This window comes from Corylus avellana, chromosome 11 (genome assembly GCF_965113065.1).
Source record: "Corylus avellana chromosome 11, dhCorAvel1.hap1.2, whole genome shotgun sequence".
Lineage (NCBI taxonomy): Eukaryota > Viridiplantae > Streptophyta > Magnoliopsida > Fagales > Betulaceae > Corylus > Corylus avellana.
In genome coordinates this window covers 16,819,605-16,843,803 of record NC_142500.1, presented here as the reverse complement: position 1 = coordinate 16,843,803, position 24,199 = coordinate 16,819,605, and the positions used below count along the sequence as shown (strand labels likewise).

The 24,199-nt window shown below is 35.8% G+C and overlaps 1 protein-coding gene across 1 annotated transcript; it reads left to right on the top strand.

The window, feature by feature from the left end:
• Window positions 1–306: 306 nt before the first annotated feature.
• On the top strand, window positions 307–17,722 carry LOC132165443 (calmodulin-binding transcription activator 3-like). The gene is given in 14 exon segments (XM_088511642.1): window positions 307–354; window positions 995–1,114; window positions 7,721–7,836; window positions 8,006–8,094; window positions 9,337–9,379; window positions 9,539–9,749; window positions 9,918–10,031; window positions 10,158–10,474; window positions 10,971–11,531; window positions 11,692–12,389; window positions 12,783–13,365; window positions 13,514–13,837; window positions 17,250–17,329; window positions 17,331–17,722. Coding segments are annotated over 14 exon segments (3,330 nt in total). The 5' UTR covers window positions 307–314; the 3' UTR covers window positions 17,365–17,722.
• Window positions 17,723–24,199: the final 6,477 nt, after the last annotated feature.

Below are 24,199 nucleotides of genomic sequence, written 5' to 3'. Positions count from 1 at the left end.
AGTCTTTAACATTCCTTCTTTCTATTATCTTTCATGAACTTCAGTAATGACAAGAACTTGTTTGTGAATCGTCGGTGTCTCAATTCCACTTCCCACCTCTGTTTCCTCTGTAGGTTGCTCATCGTAGCCTCTAAAATCTCTCACTTTTTTTTTGGTGGCAATCTACCCTCATTCTTGATCACATATCCTCTATTATCATAGATACTTTTCTAGGCCACCACTTTTCCTATCAAAGAACCATCTGTCAATTGTACTAGTATTTATAGTGAATGGGTTCGAGTACTGAGTTGGAGTGAGTAACCCAGAACGAGTTCATGGCGGACAGCAGGCGCTATGGCCTTGGTGACCAACCAGGTGAGGATTTTGTTGATTCTCGTATTTTGCTTCAAGTGGAATTGTGGGTGTTTTAGGTGTTTCCTTTTTTTTTCTTTTTTCTTTTTCTACCTTTTAGATTATATATTATGTATATTTTTTTCATGAGGTTTTGATGCTTTTATGATATTCAGTAGGAAATGTTTGTAATATTTTGCGTTTGGGGGAGCTTTGCATTTGGTATTTATTTTGATGAATACTATAGCTCTTGGTGAATTTCTACTGTTAACTATTTATAGGATCCTTATGTGCTGGGTTGCGAATGAGTTGAAATTTTCAGGGGTTAAATTTGGAGGAGAAGATGGAACATTCATCTACTCAAATTATTTTTTTAATGGTATACGTGCATATAATGCATTGGTGCATGCCCATAACCGAGCTTAGATTCAAAACCCATTTTCAGTCACTTTGCTCTCTTAAAATGCCTGCTTTTTCGATGGACAAGCATACACTCAACATATGACATTTGGTGTGAACGAATTTGCATAAATTTTACGCTTTAAGTAGTATTTTGTGTAAAATTATTGTACTTGTTAGTTTGAAGTCAGCTGTACATGTGATGGTTTCCAAGGATCAAATTAATCGTACAGATCTTCTGTTAATGTGATTTGGTGGAATGCAGATATGGAGCAAATACACATAGAAGCACAACATCGATGGCTACGCCCAGCTGAAATTTGTGAAATTCTTCGAAATTATAAGAAGTTTCATATTACCCCACAACCTGCAAATGTGCCAGAAAGTACGACTCCTTCCTGCATTGCTTTTGTTCGATATCATGCACAATAATGGTTACAAGTTACTTCTACCAGATAACAGCAGCTATCTCAATGATATTATCGACTCAGTTTTCCTTTTACATAAGCTAATTATTTAACCTCCCTGTTGTATTAAAAAAAAAAAAAACTGAGTTCAAGTTTCTTTTGCAATTGGTTTAATTGATGATAAATCATCAACACTTGTGAGGCTAATCAGTTGTTTGGTATCATATCCGAGGTATCATGTATATTGTATAGTATACCTTTTATTACCAAATTGTTACTAGCTAGTTATCTGAACCAATCTGCTGCAGAATTCTTATATATGGAGCCTATTTTCTCATTCTTCTGCTACTTATTGATATGATCGTAATTATTTGACATTGTCCGGTGTCATGTCAGAGTCCAATAAGAAGTATATCTTTGTAGATTTTATAGTCCCAATAAATAGTTATATTCATTCCTTATTAGAGTCATTAGAGTCGTCCAATTAGGTCTATTATGTAATCAATAATATATTGTTTCTCTATTTAAAGGGGAATTATCAATAACAAAGGATGAGTTGATGATTATTTTAGAATACAGTTTACTGTGTTTTGGAAGTCAAGGCTCCCTCGAAGTAGCCATTGGAGATAACGGCTCTCTCGAAGTAGCCGATTTATCCTTTCGTATATATGTTTTATTATTAGTTGGTTCGCATCACTTACTATATCCAATTTTCTCTCATTGCCTATAACAGTTAAAATTGAGAAATTCTATTCACGTACACATTATTTACCAACCTATTATTATATGTATTACCCTTTTTTTATGAATAATTATTCAATGTATAACATGTAGTCTTCCAAATTCCCAACATGATGAATGCTGGTTTCTCCGACCCAGGCCTGGAGTATGTTACCGTGAGTTTTAACTCCTAAGCTAGGCAGCCTAGGTGGCACCTATCACTGAACAACTAAAAGCAGAAAATTATTTTTAAAATTAATTCTGATGCATATGGTATCGATTTCTGTGTTCTCATTCAATCCTCTGGATTTGTTTCTCCCTTCACCTGTTCAGCTTTCAAAGGATTGCAGTAAAAGAAATCAAACAAGCTAAAGGAATGAAGAAAAGGATCTTGCATTCGATGGCTCGTACTGTGATACAGCAGACTATATATTCAGTCTGTAAATGAGAACTAAAGACGGAAAATAAGAAAGTATACAGTAAGGCAATCCCTGATTTGTGGGATTGTCAATCACCATTAATCCTTACACAGAAATCAAGTGTGTCCTTGTAAACCATAGACTCCATTACTGTCTTGACAGGCTGATATTCTTCTTTCCTTCTTTGTGCCATTGACTGTTATACGGTCTTGGTTCCATGAATCCTTAGCTGCTATGATTTCCTTATCTTCATGATCAACAGCTACACTTTCCTTTTCTTCACGATCAGCTGTACAATCAGGCTTTGCAGAGATTGCTGCATGATAAATGTTTTCCTTATCTTCATGACCAGCAGCTATACCATGTGTTCTAACATGCAGTACATTATTGATTTGCTTCACCTTTAAGTTCTTATGGCTTATTTAGAATGCTCTATTGTTGAATTTAGAAACATTTCTCTTCCCTACTAAGCCGTATAATTTATTCTCCTCTTTTTTCTTCTTTTCTCTGGATGAACTTAGTTTCCTCTGTCATCTGTAACTGATGGTTTAGAGAGCCAGAAGAGCATGTCCTTTATGTTAGCTCATAAATAACAAAATTTCTTGTAGTTGTAGGTATATATATATATATATATATATATATATATATTAAAGCATCATCTACTCTGAAAATGAGGCACTCCTTGAACAATTTTTTTTCCTTAATTTTTCAAAATTAAGTACATACTTCTAAACATATCTTCACCAGACATGTATTTGCAATTTCAGGTGGTTCACTTTTTCTTTTTGATCGGAAGGTGACGAGATACTTCAGAAAAGATGGCCATAAATGGAGGAAGAGAAATGGAAAGATGGAGAAGGAAGCTCATGAGATGCTCAAGGTAAGCATCGGGCATGATGCTTGATTAAAGACATTTAAATCATGCTGATGTGTGCTGTTGACTGAATAATATGGTTTTTTGTTTCATTCTCATTTAGGGAGAGATATATGTTAAAATATTCTTTCTGCTTTCTTACTAACTGTGTAGAGAAAATTATACTTGCTTTCAGGTTGGAGGAAGTTATGTGTTGGACTGCTACTATGCCTATGGTGAAGAAAATGAAAAATTTCAAAGACGCAGTTATTGGATGTGTGAAAAGTGAGTGTGTAAATAGTTATTTGCATGGTGTTTACTGAAGATTTTGTTTGAATAATTTGCATTATAAGTTCTCTATGTGTATATCTGTTAGGGAGAGAAGTATATCGGGAGTCCAACAAGATTAAGTTAATATACATATTATACCTTCCAAAATATATATATATATATATTATAAAACTACTAATAGTCCAAAAGCCTAAGCTAATGGGGTTAGGTCCACTTAAGTATATTTAACTACTATTTTTCTTTATATTTTCTTAATGTGGGACACAAACCTCACAAGTACACTTACAATAAATCTCCCCCACACTTGTGAGTCTCTTCCACGTTGACCATACTCTCTCTCAAGTGTGAGTCCTTTACAAGAGTATCACACGTACTCCAAGAGCCACCACACTCTTTTTACCAAAGTCAAACCAAATGTATCAAACCTAGATACTCGTATCAGAAGCGGAAGCTAACCATAGCTCTTATACCAATTGTTAGGAAGAGAAGCACCGCGGGAGTCCAACAAGAGTAATTAAATATACATATTAGGACACTAATTCTTGTCCAAAAGCCTAAGCTAATGGGTTTGGGTTCACTTAAATATATTCACTACTCTTTTTTATTAGACATTTTCAATGTAGGATACAAACTTCACAAGTGCACTCACAACAATATCCTTGCTCATCATGAAAAACTAGATGTTGTAAATATTAATCTTCTATGTTCTGTTATTTGAAGGGTAATTGAAGTTTTTTTTTTTTTAAGTAACTCAATCTCATTAGAAAGCGCAAAGGGGACAACCCTCAATTGATCTTAGAATATAGGCTTGTTTTAGTGTCATGATCTTTGGGATATGTTTAAAGTCTACTATCAAGCATGGAAACTAATATTTTATTTTAGAAAAAGTGGGAACATTTGTTGCATCTGATTTTGAGATTTTTTTTTTTTTTTTTTTTTTGACTTCCAATGAGTTGATTCTTTTTCTTTTTATCTTTCTGGCCTTGCAACGAATTGATTGTTCAATGAACAAAAATGTAAGGTCCCCTGCTGTGCCTCTCGCTCACACCACACACGTACACATAAAGAACAAGCAGATGCACTATACCTATGGTATTTTTTTTTTCCTTTCCTATTTTCATGTTTGATGTGATTTGAGATGGAAAAAGGGAGAAAAATGAGAAAGTAGAAATCAATTATTAATTTATAATAGAGAAATGATCAAAATAATTCTCTGGAAGCCGAAACAGGAGAAATGCAAAAACAGCAAGGTCTCCATGCTAGAAATCCTCTTTGCTCTCCATAAAATAATAAAAAAGCGACAGCTCTGTTCCCAACACTTGAAAAAAGAAAAAAGAACTAAACTCAAGAGAAATCTTACAATATATATTGAGCTTATACGGTTGAAAATATTTCACTTAAACAAGAAAATGAAGAAGACCGTTGATTTTTATTTTATTTTCTGTTTTTCCTTTTGGCTTTCCCCTCGTCTATTGCTGCCTCCAGAGAAGATACTCTACCTTGCCTCTCCATGTTACTATTTCTTTTTAGTTTGCTCTAGTTTTTTCCTTTTCCCATCAACAATGATTTATATTAGTGCTCCTTCAACTTAAGGGTATGTGATGATAGCAATATCTTCAGTTCTAGTTATCAACATTGTGCAGTTATTATTCTTATTCGCTCAAAACACCATAAGACTTGCTGAAATAATTTTTAATTTTGTTTCTTACAGTTTCTATTCTTGTGGTTTGGGGTTTTTCTTTTGTTGCTTACCTAATTCACCACTACTGTAGGGATCTCTCACACATAGTTTTTGTCCACTATCAGGAAGTAAAGGTAACACTTTATCCCTTTAAACTCTAATGTTGTTTGCACAGTTAGTCATAGATGGATAAACCGTAAGAATAGTGGTTTCTTCTTGGCATTATTAACTTAATTATTTTCAAAGTATTTAAAAGATTGTTCTAATAGAAATATATTCAATTTTCCATTACATAGCTGCTTTGATTTTTGGTGGTCATTGTGGTATTTTTGTGTTTGAGGTCGTATTCCAACTTTCATTACTAGTGACTCTTGTAAAGCCCTAGCTTTTCAATGATATGAGGTTCTTAGGTAATACAAAGTAATTTTTGAAATATTGGACCTAGTCTTTGTTGTGGTAAAAACCAAGGACTTGAATTTAAGATTTGCACTAGTAGAAGTACTTCTCACAACCAAGTTGCAATAGATGGAGTTGTTACTGGACTTGATGTTTAAGTCATGCATTCCATTCTTAGACTCATGATTTTAATGTTGTCATATCGGATGCTGATGTATTTTTTGTCATATATTGGTATTATTGGTGTTTTACGCTCGTTTTTCTGTAGTTCAGCCCTGACGCTCCTTATAAATTTTTTCATTCTGAAGCTGATTTTAGTCTCTTGATTATTTCTATGCTGTATTAGATTTTTATTTGTCTCTAAGTCTTTGTACTTTCGGTTTTGATTCTTTTCTATATTTTCCAACTTGATCAGGTGCCTTCACAAACTACAGTTACAACCAGCCTTAATAGTGCTCAGGCATCAGAATATGAAGATACTGAATTAGGTAGATTGTTATACATGCCTCAGTTTATGATTGATTATAGACTCCTGATGATACTTCATAGGGACGATTTTATGGATTTGAGGATGGTGTATGCTTGAGTGTTCATTGTCAGTCCATTCTAAATTTTCTTTAATTATATTTTGTAATATTTTGCGTTTGGGGAACTTTGGATTTGGTATTTATTTTGATGCATTAGTAGCTCTTGGTGAATTTCTATTGTTATCTATTTATAGGTAATACTTATTATTATGTGCTTGGTTTTGAATGAGTTGAAATTTTTGGGGGTTGTATCTGTGAATGTGTTCACTTTCCAGATATGGTAACAATGGAGCACTATTCATTGATGCTAGGGCAACACTTAAAATCGTGCTATATGAGTTTAGACTAGAGATAATCCTACACTTTTTAGCCCTTCTTGGGTTGTTGAAGACACTAAATAGGAACTGTGCTGATGACAGCGTTTTGATCAGAAACGTGTATCATAATTAACGGGCTCTCCTTTGTGGCTCAAAGGTTAAATTTAGAGGGGAAGATGGAACATTTATCTACTCAAATTATTTTTTAATGGTGTACATGCATATAATGCATTGGTGCATGCCCATAACCGAGCTTAGATTCAAAACCCATTTTCAGTCACTTGCTCTCTTAAAATGCCTGTTTTTTGCATGGACAAGCATACAGTCAACATGGCATTTGGTGTAAACGAATTTGCATAAATATTCTATACTTGTTAGTTTGAAGTTGGCCGTGCTTGTGATGGTTTCCAAGGATCAAATTAATGATCTTCTGTGAATGTGATTTGGTGGAATGCAGATATTGAGCAAATACTCATAGAAGCACAGCATCGATGGCTACCCCCAGCTGAAATTTCAAAAATTCTTCGAAATTATAAGAAGTTTGGTATTGCCTCACAACCTGCAAATATGCCAGCAAGTACGATTCCTTCCTGCATTGTTTTTGTTAGATATCATGCACAATAATTGTTAGAAGTTACTTCTACCAGATAACAGCAGCTATCTCAATGATATTATCGATTCAGTTTTCTAGACAAACCTTTTGTTTTTTTTTTGTTGGGGGGGAGGGAGAGATTTTACATAACCTTTAACCTCCTTTTTCTGTGATCTATTCACGATTTTGGGAGTTTAGGACTTTTTATTGGAGTTTTGGGAGTTGAACCTCCTTTTTCTGTGATCTATAAAGCCCCCGCCCTGTTATAGCTGAGATCAAGATTCACTTATTGGATAAAAAAAAAAAAAAACAAACAAACAAACAAAGCTAACTGAGATCAAGTTTCTTTTGCAACTGGTTTAATTGATGATTACTCATCAACACTTGTGAGGCTAATCAGTCGTTTGGTATCATATTTGTGGGTATCATGTCTAGTATAGCTTTTATTACCAAATTGTTACCAGTTATCTGGACCAATATGCTGAAGCCTATTTTTGAATTTAGAAACATTTCTCTTCTTACTTATCCATACAATTTGTTCTTCTCTTTTTTTCTTCTTTGGATGAACTTAGTTTCCTCTGTCATCCGTAACTGATGTTTTAGAGAGCCAGAAAAGCATGTCCTTTATGTTAGCTCATAAATAAAAAAAATTCTTGTAGTTGTAGGCACATTTTAAAGCATCATCTACTCTGAAAATGAGACACTGCTTGAACTTTTTTTTTTTGTTAATTTTTCAAAAGTATATACTTCTAAACCTATCTTCACCTGACATGTATTTCCAATTTCAGGTGGGTCACTTCTTCTTTTTGATAGGAAGGTGCTGAGATACTTCAAAAAAGATGGCCATAACTGGAGGAAGAAAAAGGATGGAAAGACGGTGAAGGAAGCTTATGAGAGGCTCAAGGTAGGCATCGGGCATGATGGTTGATTAAAGACATTTAAATCATGCTGGTGTATGCTGTTCACTGAATCGTATGGTTTTTTGTTTCATTCTCATTTAGGGAGAGATATATGTTAAAAGATTGTTTCTGCTTTCTAATTAACTGTGCAAGGAAAATTATACTTCCTTTCAGGCTGGAAGCGTTGATGTGTTGAACTGCTACTATGCCCATGGTGAAGAAAATGAAAATTTTCAAAGACGCAGTTATTGGATGCTTGAAGAGTGAGTGTGTAAAGAGTTATTTGCATGCTTTTTACCGAAGATTTGTTTTGAATTTATCAATTTGCAATATATGTTCTCTATGTGTATATCCTTGTTCGTCATGAAAAATTAGATGTTGGAAATATTAATCTTCTATGTTCTGTTATTTGAAGGGTAATTAAAGATTTTTTTATAAGTACTATTTTTGACTTCCAATGAGTTGATTCATTTTTTCTTGTTCTTTTTCTGGCCTTGCAATGAATTGATTGTTCAATGAACAAAAATGTATGGTTCTCTGTTGTGCCTCTCTCTCACCCCACACACGTACACATAAAGAACAAGCAGATGCACTATACCTGCTTCTATGGTGAAGTTTTATTTTTTTCCTCCTATTTTCATGTTGGATGTGATTTGAGATGGAAAAAGGGAGAAAAATGAGAAAGTAGAAATCAAGGTGGATTCTTTTCAGTAAACTAGCCACCAAATCACTCTAACACATATAAACACTAATAAAATAAGGCTGGGAATCAGGGAAACTTGTGTAAATTCCTTAAATAATTGAAGTTATCCAAATACTACCAAAGTCGACCATAAATTTCTGATAGACACCCGAGGACCGTAGCTCTCCCTTAAACACCTTCTAGTTCACCGGAAGTCATTTTTCAAGTAGCACGTTGGATTCTTCTTTACATTCAAGGGCAAATTAAAACTCTAGTAGCCGAGACAGGAGAAATGTAAAAACAGCAAGGTCTCCATGCTAGAAATCCTCTTTGCTCTAAAAAAAAAGACAGCTCTGTTCCCAACACTTGAAAAAGGAAAAAAAGAACAAACTCAAGAGAAATCTTACAATAAATATTGAGCTTATACGGTTGAAAATATTTCAGTTAAACAAGAAAACGAAGAAAACCGTTGATGATTTTTATTCTTGGTCTCTGTTTTTCCTTTTGGATTTTCCCTCATCTATTGCTGCCTCCAGAGAACATACTCTACAATGCCTCTCCATGTTACTATTTCTTTTTAGTTTGCTCTAGTTTTTTCCTTTTCTGCTCAACACTGATGTATATTTGTGCTCCTTCAACTTAAGGGTATGTGATGATAGCAATATCTTCAGTTCTAGTTATCAACCTTGTGCAGTTGTTTTTCTTATTTGTTCAAAACGCCATAAGACTTGCTGAAATAATTTTCAATTTTGTTTCTTACAGTTTCTATTCTTGTGGTTTGGGGTTTTTCTTTTGTTGCTTACCTAATTCACCACTACTGTAGGGATCTCTCACGCATAGTACTTGTCCACTATCGGGAAGTAAAGGTAACACTTTATCCCTTTAAATTTCTTGATTATAAATTTTTCCATTCTGAAGCTGATTTTAGTCTCTTGATTATTTCTATGTTGTATTAGATTTTTGTTTGTCTATAAGTCTCTGTACTTTCAGTTTTGATTCTTTTCTATATTTTCCAACTTCATCAGGGCAATAGGACAAATTTGAACCGCATTAGAGACACTGAAGAAGCTATTCCCTATTCCCAAGAAACTGAAGATTTATTACCGAATTTTGAGAATGATAGCTATGCGTTGTGTAGTATTCATCCAAATAATTCCCAAGTGCCTTCATCACAAACTACAGATACAACCAGCCTTAACAGTGATCAGGCATCAGAATATGAAGACACTGAATCAGGTAAATTGTTATACATGCCTCAGTTTATGATTGATTATAGACTCCTGATGTTACTTCATAGAGACGATTTTATATGGATTTGAGGATGGTGTATGCTTGAGTGTTCATTGTCAGTCCATTCTAAATTTTTTTTAATTATATTCGTGCAACTTAACATGATATATGCAGCATATAATCACCATGCAAGATTTGCATTCCACTCTTTCCTCGAATCACAGCAGTCCATGGTGGAGAAGACTAATACTGGACTCACTGATCCTCAGTTTCCTGCATCAGTTTCAAGTAAGTTGTTTATTTTGTTTTATTCTATCAATTTTAATCATTGATCATATCAGTGAATTTTGATATTACTAATTGCTATCTGACGTGGCATACCAACTTCATTGTAATACTCTATACTATTAACAGATGATTATCAAGGAAAATCTTTGGCCATTTCTGGGGTAGATTTTCTTTCACTCACTCAAGCAGATAAAGCGAAAGAAAGTAATAATGCTGGATTAAAAGACCTCGATTTTGATTCTGCATCTTGGGAGGATATCTTCAAAAATGCTATTTCTGGCAGTCAAACTATGCCTCTTCAGCCACCATTTCTTGAAATACAACCTGATACCATTGGAGTCCTTGGAAAACGAGAAAACCAGAAACTGGGGCAGCTTTTCACCAGAAACTTTGGTGAAAGGCAGGAGTTTGGGGGTCACCCACAGGCCCAAGAAGAGTGGAAGGTACAAATTTAGTTACAATTTATAGAATATATCATTGGCATCAAATATGTATATTTTGCTAAAGCACTTTTGGAATCATAAACATTCCATGGTGATTGTTTTTGAGGGTTACAGTAAATTTGGAAAATCGTTGCTTTTATGTTACAAGCTGAATTACGGAGTTTCAAATAGAGATATAAAAGGATGGCATTTTGTGTTACTGCTCAAAATAAATTTACAACTTCAAAATTCTTGTTTCCAAGGTACTATAGTTACTTCCAATTGACAACAACATATATGCTGTGCATGCAAGTAATTCTGATTTGTTTATTGATAAATATTGTATGGAAGGAATGAGCTAGCTCAAGAGAAAATTTCCCATCTTCTGGTTGTAAATTTTAACTAATAGAGTACATAATTTTTTATATTCTGGTTTAAGAGTTGTAGGGCCATTAGCTGCTGTTTTCTTGTCGACTCCTATTAATTGTGTCCAGGCTTTACCTTGCCTTACAAACAGACTTCTGAAGGCAAGTGGCCCTTGGATCAGGATGTGCATATGGAATCAGTGTATGGTGTCGTTTCTAGGCTTCCTGAGGCTGAACAAGATGTTAATCAGGTCAATGTACTCAATTGTCTGGAGCCGTGTTTAGCACTTACTGATAAGCAAGAAAACTTTCCCATGCAAGATAACCTTCAAGGACAGCTTCCAAATGCAGAACACAGTTATTATCTGGATTTAGGTCAAGAGAGCAAGGTGACTTTAGAGGGAAAAACCAACAACTCTTTTACAAAGAAACCTCTGTTATATGGGTCTCTAGCAGAAGAAGGTCTGAAGAAGCTAGACGGTTTCAACAGATGGATGAGTAAGGAACTTGGAGACGTAAATGAGTCACATATGCAGTCCAGTTCTGGGGCCTATTGGGATAGTGTTGAAGGTGAAAGTAGGGTTGATGAATCCAGTATTTCTCCTCAGGTGCACTTGGATAATTATACTCTTGGTCCCTCTCTATCCCCGGACCAGCTTTTCAGCATTATTGATTTCTCACCAAATTGGGCATATGAAGGCTCTGAAATTAAGGTACCTTGGATTTGATCTTCCTTCTGGGCTGCAGTTATATCAACTAAGCTTTCAAATGTGTCATGTTCTGCTAAACGTTAATATACAAATCCTGTCTTATTTATCAATTCTGGTCTGGTGATATTAAATTTTTTTCTCTTTTATCCCACAACTTATACAGGTCTTGATTACGGGAAGGTTCTTGAAGAATCAACAAGAAGCAGAAAATTGTGAGTGGTCATGTATGTTTGGGGAAGTGGAAGTTCCTGCTGAGGTTATTGCTGATGGTGTTTTACAATGTCATACTCCCATTCATAAGGCTGCAAGGGTTCCTTTTTATGTGACACGTTCCAATAGGTTAGCATGTAGTGAAGTGCGAGAATTTGAATACCGATTTAAACCTGTTAAAGATGCGGATATTATAGATAATTATAGTGACAGTGGAAATGTAATTCTTCAAATGCGATTTGTAAAACTATTGTGTCTGAGCTCTGCCTGCCCTCCAAATTCTGATTACGTCTGTCTGAGTGAGGAATCCCAATTAAGCAATAATATCAGTTCATTGCTAAAAGAGGACGGTGATGAATGGCATCAAATGTTAGAGCTTGCTTCTGAGAAGGATTATTCTCCTGAAAGAGTACGGGAGAAGCTGCTTGAAAACCTACTGAAGGAGAAGTTGCATATATGGCTCCTGCATAAAGCAGCAGAAGGTGGAAAAGGTCCTTCTGTATTGGATAAGGGTGGCCAAGGTGTGCTACATTTTGCAGCTGCCCTTGGCTATGATTGGGCCCTAGAACCCACAAAACTTGCAGGTGTAAGTGTCAATTTCCGTGATGTGAATGGATGGACTGCACTTCATTGGGCGGCATTTTTTGGCAGGTGAGCACTTAAAGTTTCTTGCTTGTTTCTTTGTGGTAATCTTTACCTTTGTGTACTTCCGTCTATTCTTTCTGCCTCCACCTTCCGATGTACAGGACACGACATTCTAGGCTGAATCTCATATGAGGGAAAAGGGGAAAAGATCTTGTATCATATGTGAAGATATAACAAGAAAACTACCTATGCTATTAAAGCCTTCTCTGTACATAGAGAGGGAAATTGAATTTGATAGACATAATTTAAGTTGAAGTATATATACCTTACCAGGCAGGGATAAACCTGAACAGCAAGTGGTAGTCCTTCTGAATTTTTCATCAAATGCCAATACTCATTATGAACTTTTTCTTTTCTTCTCCTTCGAAGTTAACTTCTTGTTTGAACTTGCTTTACCAGAGAGCACACGGTTGCTTCCCTTGTCTCTCTCGGTGCAGCTCCTGGTGTAGTAACTGATCCATGTCCCAAGTATCCTTTAGGCAGAACACCTGCTGACCTAGCTTCTGCTAATGGACATAAAGGAATCACTGGTTATCTTGCAGAATCTGCTCTGCGTGCCCACCTTTCTTCTCTTAAGTTGGACACCAAGGATGGTGATGCTGCAGAGATCCCTGGAGCAAAAGCAGTTGAAACAGTTTCAGAACGAAGCGCAACTCCAATCAGCGATGGGGATTTACCAGATGGATTATCACTGAAAGATTCGCTAGCTGCTGTCTGTAATGCCACTCAAGCTGCTCCACGTATTCATCAAGTATACAGGATGCAGTCCTTCCAAAGAAAGCAGTTAAAAGAGTATGGTGATGATGCATTTGGCATGTCAGAAGAAGAACAAGCTCTTTCTTGTCTTGCTGTTAAGACACACAAATCAGTACAACGCGATCTGCCTGTGCATGCTGCTGCAATTCGGATCCAAAATAAGTTCCGCAGTTGGAAGGGTAGAAAAGAATTTTTGATAATCCGGCAGCGAATTGTGAAAATTCAGGTGCATTGCTATTGTTGCTTTTCTCTGCTTGGTTTTATGGCTCCTGCTTTACTTTTGGTGTCTATTCTTCTGTGTATTTGTTGTTCAAGGTTTTCCCCTAAATTGAGAAATCAAGTGCAATACTAACTATTAGCTTTCATGACAAAAGGCACATGTAAGAGGCCACCAGGTCAGGAAGGTCTATAGAAGGATAATCTGGTCAGTTGGAATTTTGGATAAAGTTATTTTGCGTTGGAGACAAAAAGGAATTGGTTTGCATGGATTTAAATCAGAAGCACTTACCGAGGGCCGTAGAATGGAAGATACATCTTCGAAGGAGGATGACTATGATTTCCTGAAAGAGGGCAGAAAGCAAACAGAGGAGAGGTTGCAAAAATCCCTTGCTAGGGTGAAGTCCATGGTTCAGTATCCAGAGGCGAGAGATCAATATCGTAGGCCGCTGAATGTTGTGGCTGAGATACAGGAAACCAAGGTACCGGATTTTGCTTTTTGGTTTTTTTTTGGGATGAATGACTTGCTATTAAAAACGGAACGAAGTATTACAACACTCTCCAGCAAATATGCTGGAACAACAACTGCTATGACAAAAGCATCTAACAACAAAACAAACTACCTACCTAGTAATCCAGTATACTTTGAGTTATACCCCAATTGCTACAAATCTCCACATTCTCATCTTTCTTTTTAAATTTTCCCTTCCCCGTGATTCTATTTCTGACTTCCTATACTACATTTTGAATCACTTTCTCCTCTGCTCTTGGTTGATTCTGATGCCTTAAATCATTTATCTGCCTCCATATGTTGTGTAAACGAACAAAGCTACCTATGAGCTCCCCCGAGTTCAGTTCGATAAAGCTTGGCTCGTACGTGACTTAGTTATTAAATGAGTCATTCGTGGACATGAAACTATATTCGATTTTTAAACGATACATACCCGTATACAACTTGGCTCGCTTGTTTAAAGTTCGTGAACGAACTCGTATAAGGACTTGGCTCACTTATTAGCGCAACTCGTATATATTTATATATTTACATATTAATTCATAAATATATGTATATATATTAATTAATAAAAATAACTTATATAATATATAATTTCATGATAAAATTTAATCATATGGTCATATCTTAAATGATCTAACCATTATCTAATGCTAGTTGAATCAGCAATTTGAATTGTTAATTATATGATTGAATGGAAATATATTATACTTAATCGTATCATTAATAAAATTTGTATATGCTTTTTTTTTGAATTGTTTTTTATTTAAATACAAAATTTAAATAATCCAATACAGGGCGAGCTCGGCTCGAGCTAGGCAAAAATTTCCAAGCTCGAGCTTGGACAGAGTACCCACCCTAACGAGCCAAGCTTGGACACGAAATGGGGCTCATGTCAAGCTCAAGCTTGAGCTTGAGTTCGAGTTCGACAAAAAATTCAACAAGCCAAGCTTGAACAAGCACTACCTGCTCAAGCTCGGCTCATTTACACGTGCTGTACTCCAAACCAGCTTACAAGCATAAGCTCTTAAGCTTTTGTTCCTCCATTTTCTTATTCCTTGACTCATAATTTCCTCCCATTCTATTGGAGGATCAAGTACTAAACATTTCTTCCTTGTTTCTCCCCAAATTCTTTTACTGAATCCACATTCTAAGAATAAATGATCTCTGCATTCAATAATGCTTCTGCAAAACACACATTTGACCTCTCCTTTATAGCCCCAATCCAGCCACAATACAAATTCTTGTTTAGGAATTGCAAGTGGAAACCAAATCAGTTTCTACCAATCCACTTTTGGCTTCTTAGATCGCATTGCATCCCATGTTTTTACACTGGTATAACAACTTTTTTTTTCTTTTCAAAATCACCCATATAGGCTTATCACTTTCTCCTATTTTCACCATTGGCAACTTGCTTTGTATACCAACTAAATCTTCTGATTTGGCTGGTTGCCACTCCCACTTCTTTCCCTTTGTTACACTTGATAATTTTGCTTCCATCTTTACTTCGAGCATCATATGCTACCTTATATCCATATTGTTCATAAAGGGCATCATCAGGGTGCCACCAATCCAGCCATAAATGAATGTTTTTTCCATCTTCCACCGAGAATTTGATGAACTTCTTTGCTATATCCCTTAAGTATCTTTTTCCAGCTCCATGTTCAATTATGTAGTATTTTTAGTTGCCAAAAACATCTCTCTTTAAGTAAGTTCACCTTAACCCATGCTACCCAAAGAGAACCTGCTTTTGTGAACATGTTCCAAATGTGCTTCATAATTGCTGCCTTATTCCATTCTTCTATTCTTTTCAACCCCAATCCTCCTTCATTTCTTGGAACACATCAAATCCCAAGCAACTTTGCTTTAGCTGAACAATCTTCACTGCTATTCCACAACAATTGATTGAACTTTTGTTCTATTGATCTAATAATTTTCTTTGGCAAAATGAAGATACTAGACTAAAAAGATTTTATGATTTATTAAACAAAAGATAAAATTTGCAATCTTCCTACAAATGAAAATGATTTTTTGACATCCAGGAATCTATCCTTCCTGAAGTTTTTTCCATAAGCATTGAAAAATATGTAGCTGATAGCTTTTTTGAAATCAGTGGAACCCCCAATTATCTTACTGGTAATTTCTCCTCCTTCATTTTTAAACAATCTTTCATCTGCTCCTTCATCAACTGTGATACTCCTGAGCTATAAAAGGTTATTTTTCTGGTTTGCTGAGCAATCCTGACAAATCAGCAAACTCTTGTAGCACTTTTTTAATGATCAGCACTGATTACATTTTTGCCAACGAGAATAGCAATAGATCATCAGCAAAACATGTGTAAGTTTGATTTCAGAACATATAGGATGGAAACTGAATTATTTTTCATTTTTTGTAGCCTCTTCTATCAATCTCGACTGAATTTCCATTACTATCACAAAGAGATATAGTGAAATCAGGACCCCTAGTCTTAAACCCCTCTTCCCTTCAAAGTATCCAATAAGAGTACCATTCAAAGCAATAGAGAATCTTGGAGAAGTTATATATTCACGAATCCATCTGACATATTACGAGCTCCTACACTTGACAGACATTGCAGTATAAACTCCCAATCCACCGAGTCATGCCTCCATAAAATCTACCTTAATAGTACAGTACATCTTTGTTTACCCTCCTTTTTGTGATAATCTCTCACCACTTATTGAACCAACAAAACATTCTTTGCAATACTTCTATTTGGAATCAAAGCAGTTTGGTTAGGACTTAACAATCTCATCCAAACAAGGAAGCAGTCTGTTTGCTAGAATTTTGGTTATGCATTTATATATAACATTGCAGCAAGAGATACCTGAACTCACTCATAGAAGATGGTAATTTTGCTTTTAATTTTATCCTTCCTTTTTCTACATCTTTTTTCTCTTGCTTTCGTGTAACAGTATCTTTTGCAGATGGTAATTTATGGTTCCTTTGGGAATATAATTTATGCTCCTTTCAGTGTAAATAACTCTGGAGCAACTCATTTTAGCAGCCCATTGGGGCTTTCAGCGGTGCACGATTCACAATGCCTCCTGTTCTTGATCGTTTGGTTTTATTAGTTCTTATTTATTGAACAAAACAACCTAGGATGGATGCGCTAGTTTGAACCCTGCCTGGAACCGATTACCTAGAATCTCCAAATATTATGTGCATCAACACTTTATCTTGGAGGCGGGGCACAAAAGCAATCTTGCCCATTGCACATAGTAGTAGAAATGCTGTCAACTTGGGATCTCATCTTCAATAGATCTCTAAATAGGATGGAGTTTGTTAGTATTCTGCAATACACTTCATCTCTCATAGGGTTGATATGCGTAAGTCTTTTGTGTCTCACTCCTGTTGATCTGCAGGTTGATGATAGGGTTGTAAACGCTTCAGAAGAAACAGGTGATTTTGATGATGACCTGAGAAATCTTGAAGCATTGTTGGATCGATGAAGACACGGACATGCCTACAGCAACATAGAAGTGAGCCTCCGGTTCATTCTCTTCCCTTGTAGAAAATCTATTTTAGGACTAATATTGTCATTGCATTGCTAGGCTTTGCTAAAATTCTCTGTAAATGAAAAACCCTACCAATCATCTAACTAACCTTAATTCTTATAAAGCAGATTTGCTAAAATTCTCTGTACTGTTCCTCCGAGGTGGCGGTGGTGATAGCGCATAGATGACCCCAGAAGTATCTCATCTTTTCTTTCTTACGATCATGATCTGATCCCCACTGCCCGTTGTTGTCTGGGCAATTTGTGTTGTGACCTTGACCTTGACTGTTATTTATTTTGTTTTACGTACAATATATGTTATTAATACATTATTTTTACTGAACGTGCTTATGGTTATCTCCATCAGCGATTTTTTTGATGCAGGTTTTAATTTGAAATTCTAGCATTTTACTAAGTTGAGTAGAGAATAACTTTTATAGAGACTTGGTGAAGTCTCTCATCCGTCACTTTTGTGTTTTTAAAAAAATGAGGTGGCTTTTTAAATTAGCATTTGATTAAAATCAAATAATGATCAATCACAAGCTTAATGGTAATTTTAAGAGTCATGTCATTTTTAGAGAGACATAAAAGAGACTTGTAACATTACTCAGACTTGGCACAAATCAAGTCTTTTGTGCCCTTCATTAATAAGATGACACATTTAAATTTAAGAGATGAATGAAAGGATTATGCAAAGAGGTTAAGGAGATCCAACATAGGTAGGTGATACAATCGGTGTCAAAAATTTAAATTGTCACTCCTATTTTCATTGTAAAATACTTTTATCAAGTAACGTTTTTGTGGCATGATTACTCGTATCATTTGGTATATAAAGATTATTTTTTCGGTTAGGGAAGCCCCGCCACATAAACATTAAGATGATGATAAACATTAAGATGATGAGAGGTAATGAATAAAATTATTAGCATGATTGTTGTATAGCTGTTACTTGTTAGGATACGTTATTGAATTTCATGTCTCTTTAAGATGGGCTTTTTATGTGAATTCCATGGCCCATCCCGATCAACCCAGTAAGATGGAGATGAGTCGGAAATTTCCATGTGATGCGGGACAAACATAAGAATGAGAAGAGAGTGAAAAAAGAGAAGCCAAGAAGAGAAGAGAAACAAGCTAGAGGAGAAGAAGCAGCTCCGGAAATGTGAAAAGAGTGAAGAAAGAAGACGAGAGAGACGACATACAATACAATAGAAAACTAGATTTAAATAGGCTAGGGATTAAACCCTAACATAAACAACAAAAAATGCTTCCCATAAAGTAGAAATAGAATTCCATTTCCTTTCCATGTCTTCCCCATTAGCAAATATGCCCTTTTTCGTACTTTCCCAGAATTCTTTCCTACGCATCAAACAGAGCCATAAAGAAACCGATGTCAATAAGCAATATACCAAACATTTTTACTCCATATTTTCAAGAAATACTAACCTAGATTTTGCAATGTTATCCCACATTCTAATGAGATTAGACTTCAGGAAAGAAAACCTGAAAAAAGAAGACAACAATTGGAGGGGGTTGGGGAAAACACGTTACACTACCAGCAGTAAGACATTATACACTCATCGTCGAAATTGCAACGCTCTAAACCATGAAAGAACTTCGTATTCATTGTGATAATATTCTGGATTGGCTTAGGCAGATTTCTCAGCTTCTGCAGCTGCTTTTGCTGCTGCTTCTTCATCTCGAAACTTCTTCATGGACGGAGGTGGTTTGGGAACAATGCTTTTCTTCCATTTCCGGTCGAGCTTTCTTGACAACCTCTTGTTGATTCCCTCCTCAACTTCTCTTTCGCGTTTAACAGCAAGCATGCGAGCAATCTATATTTGATATCAGCCGCCGTATTAGCATCATACAGATTTTAAAGGTAATTAATATGCATAGTCTTTAAGTCCAAGAAAAAAAATTTAGAATTTCACGGATTGGCATATAAGTGTTATACAAGGAAAGCTTATTAAATCAACAGCTGTAGCTCAATTGCATCTTGAAATTCCAAAGATATAACAAAGAATATGATGTCACTGAAATTGTGTATTCTAAAAAGGGAGAACCGGAAGAAAAAAAAAATATAGTAGTAAATTGGATATTTCGGAAAAGCAAACAACTCACCTTCTTATAATTAACCTTCTTATAATTACTAAATTGGTCATCGGCTTTGACCTCTCTGTTAAGGATAAAATCCCATCATTCAAGACGTGCAACTGAACAGACTATTTAAAACGTAGCGATTGTAACATGAAAGTCTCGGAGCTTGTTTGTAATTGTCTTTGAAAAATAGAGTCAAGTCAAAAAGAGTTTTTTGGGTAAAAGTTTCATTTTTAAACTTTTATCAAAAGTATTTTTTTGACATTTTTAAGCTTTTTGGACCCTTAAAAGCGCTTTTAATTTTTTTACCAAACAAGTACGTTTTTCTTCAAAATGATTTTTTGAGTGTTAAAAGAGACCCTCACACTAAAGTAAAAACGAGTGTTTTGGTCAATCAACAATTAAAAATGAAACGGCGCGTTTTGAGGAAATAATTAAAAGGTCTTCTCCCAAAAAAAAAAAAAAAAAAAAAAAAAAAAAAAAAAACCAAGACGTTGATGCCTGAATCGTTTGACTCTCATGTATGAGTGACTGAGGGCAACTTGACTCTGATGAGTAGTTGAGAGTGGGCAACCAAAACATCTGAAAAAGGCAACTTTTTTTTTGTGGGGGGGGGGGAAGGGGATTTGACCCCTCTCAACCCCCGTTCTTCCGTCGTTGCTAGCGCGAGCTCAGCTTGTTACTCGCCCGACTCGTTAGCTTTTATATATATATATATATTACTAAAAGATTAGTTAAATAAATTTAAGTATGTATATTAATAATTAAGTACGTATTTACTAAAAAACAACTTTTACAACATAATGTCACACAACATAATTGAAAAGAAGAAAATTTTAACTTTTGAAAAACTCAATCATATTGTGTCACGTCATATTGTTTGTAAGCCAATCATTTTTCATTTATATATGTTTATTAGTTAACATACTAACTAGCTAGAGCATCTCTAGCAAAAGTGGTTATTTTAAACACTCAAAATACAGATTTTTACATTTTAGCTACTAATTTTTCAATGCACACTCTAACAAATTATCTATTATAGCTCTCTACTTTCTTTAAATTTTTTTTTTTTTTTTCGTAACTTCACTTTAGACCCCTAAATTATCACACGATTTGACAAGTCTCAAACTTCAAAACCTCTCAATTTGAACTTTTGAACTTTCAATTGTAGTCAATTTGAACCATCTATCAGATTTAGCCGTTAACTTCTAATCGCAATACCTAAAAAGACCAAAATATTCATGACTTTCGTTTTTTTTTTTTTTTTTTTTTAAAAAAAAAGGTAATTACCTTTTGCCCCCATGAATTACAGCGCCTTGACACTTTTTTCCCATGAACTACCAACTATGACACATGACCCCCTCAAACTACCATCTTATAACAAAAACCTCATTCTATCAGTCAAATGGGTTAAAATTGACGGTCAATGGTCATGTGCAAGTCATGTGCCATTTAAAATTTTTTTTCTTCCACTTTTTCTCTCATTTTAAATTGTTTTCATGTATTGGATTAGGGTTTAGGAGGGTATGAGCGTTATTTTCCACTATAAAGTGAGGGCAAAAGTGGAAGAAAAAAATTTAAAATGGCACATGACTTGCACATGACCGTTGACCTTAAATTTTAATCCCTTTGATGGATAGAATTAGGCTTTTTATCATAAGATGATAATTTGATGGGATCAGGTGTCATAGTTGGTAGTTCATGGGGTGAAAGTGCTAGCCGCCAAGACGTTGTACCTCGTGGAAACAAAAGGTAATTACCCCATTAAAAAAAAAAAAAAAGACCTGTGGGTCAGCCAGACCCACCCGGGTCTGGCCGTGACCCACAGGGTCTCGGCTAGAGCCCTCCATGGGTCAGCCGGTAGCGGTGAAAGAAGGTGGTGCACTTGCAACTGGGCATACGTCAAAGGCATGAACATAACCTGGTTTTGAGCATACTGATCTTGATTCTGGTTGATTATCATCTGGGGATTGAAAATCTGTGACTTCTCATCCACGGCTTCCATTGCTTGCAGCTATTGTTGATGGAATACGCCCGGTAAAAGTTGCTGGAACGGAGAACAAAGGGTTTGTGTGCGGATTGGGAGTGGAACCGAACCAAACCTTGCATTGCCGAAGGGAAATTCGGGAGAGGGTAGAAGTAAAGAAGGATCAATGTTGGGAACGGAATTTGCTGCAGAAATGGGTTCGAGAGTCGAGACCAAAGCTAGTAGCTTGGTCTACGATGCCGAAACCAGCATTGAATTCAATGTTGTTGAATCCCATAGATGGGTCCTCAATATCCCCCGTAATCAGCCGAAGAATGGACTGGTCGTGGCCAGGTGGGGACTCAGACAACACGCCCTCCCAATCCTCCATTCTCAGCCCACATTTTTCACCTATGTCGACGCCGGCGTGGTGGGGCGGGTTCTCGACGGAGGCTGAGGCTGTTGTTGCTGACCCAAGGCTAGGTCCCGGGCCTGACCCACGGGTCACAGGGCTAGAGAATTTTTTTTTCCTTTTTTTTTTCTAAAAAAAAAAAAAAAAAATTGAAATTAAGGGTAAATTTAGAATTTATAAAAAAGTCAGGAGTATAAATGACATTGTCTCACTATTAATGTTTTAAATCTGACGGAGTTGTTCAAATTGACTGCAATTGAAAGTTCAGGAGTTCAAATTGAGAGGTCTTGAAGTTTAGGAAGAGCTTATCAAATCGCGTGGTAATTCAGGAATCTAAAATAAAGTTAACCTTCTTTTTCTTTTTCTTTTTCTTTTTCTTTTTCTTTTTTTTTTTTTTTTTTTTTTCCACCTCTCTCTCTCTAATCACGCATACCCGCTCTTCCCCTAAATTTTCTTCTCGCCCAAACACTCCCTACTACAAACCAACTAGGGCTGCTCAAACAACCGCCCCGCCCCGCTAATCGCTAACCACTTATAACTGCTAATCGTATAAATGACATTGTCTCACTATTAACGTTTTAAATCTGACGGAAGGTGTCAAATTGACTGCAATTGAAAGTTCAGGAGTTCAAATTGAGATGTCTTGAAGTTTGGGAAGAGCTTATCAAATCGCGTGGTAATTCAGGAGTTTAAAATAAAGTTAACATTCTTCTTCTTTTTTTCCACCTCTCTCTCTAATCACGCATACCCGCTCTTCCCCTAAATTTTATTCTCACCTAAACACTCCCTGCTACAAACCAACTAGGGCTGCTCAAACAACCGCCCCGCTAATCGCTAACCACTTATAACTGCTAATCGTTAACCGCTAACCGCTTTGGTAAGCGGTTATTAAAAACCGCTAACTGCCTAGGGCAGTTGCGGGAGTAATGCTATAAGTCTTCATTAAGTCCTACTAAAGTCATCCTAAATGTGATATGGCTTTTAAAATCATCAACAGATCAAAGTTCAATACATTACATCTCAAATTCAACGGTAATTTTAAAAGCCACATCACATTTGAGAGGACCCTATGATGACTCTAGGAAGACTTATAACATTACTCCGGTTGCGGTAATGTTATGTATTGAGGGTAGGGCAATGCGGTTATAATTGCTAACCGCCTTCATTTATATATAATAATATAAATATATATTATTTGTTTTGGTTTTGAGCCATTTGGCGGTACTAGACCTCCATTTGGATTTTGTCTTTTTAATTTTTTCATTTGTATTTAGATTAATGGATTTAGGCTATTTATGACTATGTATATGAAATATTTAATGTGGTATGTGATGTTTTGGGCTAAGCCTTATTCAAAAACATTGGATGGGCTAAAAAAATCATGTTTTTTTTTTCATCTTTTTTGGAACATTTTGGCCATAAACCCTTAAAATAAGCCCAAAAAATAGGCCAATTAAATGCTCAAAACACTTAAACAGCCTAAAAGCCCATATAACCGCTAATCGCCTAGGCGATTGCGGTTATTAAAAATCGATAACCACCCAAGGCGGTTGTGGTTGCGATTATAGCTAATAACCGCCGGTTATAACCGTTTGAGCACCCCTAATACGAACCATGTCCCACCTGCCACTTCATCTCTACCACCCAAAATTTCATCATCTTCACACCATCCAAGCCTTGTAGTCCTTCAAAACCCAAACCAAAATAAGCCCCGAAACATATCAGACATGCAAAATTAATCAAAACAAAAACTAACCTAGATAAAGAATTAGGTTTCAAAATCCAAACCAAAACAAACCCAAGATTTCCCAAAAAAAATCTTTTGCTTAGGACCAGCAGAGGAGCCCAACATCAAGTGCTGGAGTTTCTGTTATGCTAGTCGTGCCAGAGTGTTAAGTTCAAGCTTCTAGTTTGGGTGAATGAAACGAGCAACTAGAGAGAGAGAGAGAGAGAGTGAGTGAGAGAGAGAAAGAAAGTGGGAGAGAGAAAATAATGTTAGAAGAAAAAAAAGTTAGTTTAGCCATTTGTTGGAGATGAAATTTAACTCATAATAGCTAATAGCCAAATTCAGCTATTTTCATGCATTTGACTATTCTTTTGGAGATGCTCTTAGTTCATAAACTAAGATGATCCAATTAATAAATATATACTTAGTAAATATTGTTAAATAAATTGTTGAATATATTGGAGCGGAAGAAGGAGAGAGAGTGGAAGCATATAAGATTACATTGTATTGAGTCTAATTGATGTGTGATTACAGAGGCCTCTATATATAGAGATGCTATGAGTGATAAACAAGAAACCCTAGAATATATAAGAGCATTCCTAATGGAAGAGCCAAATG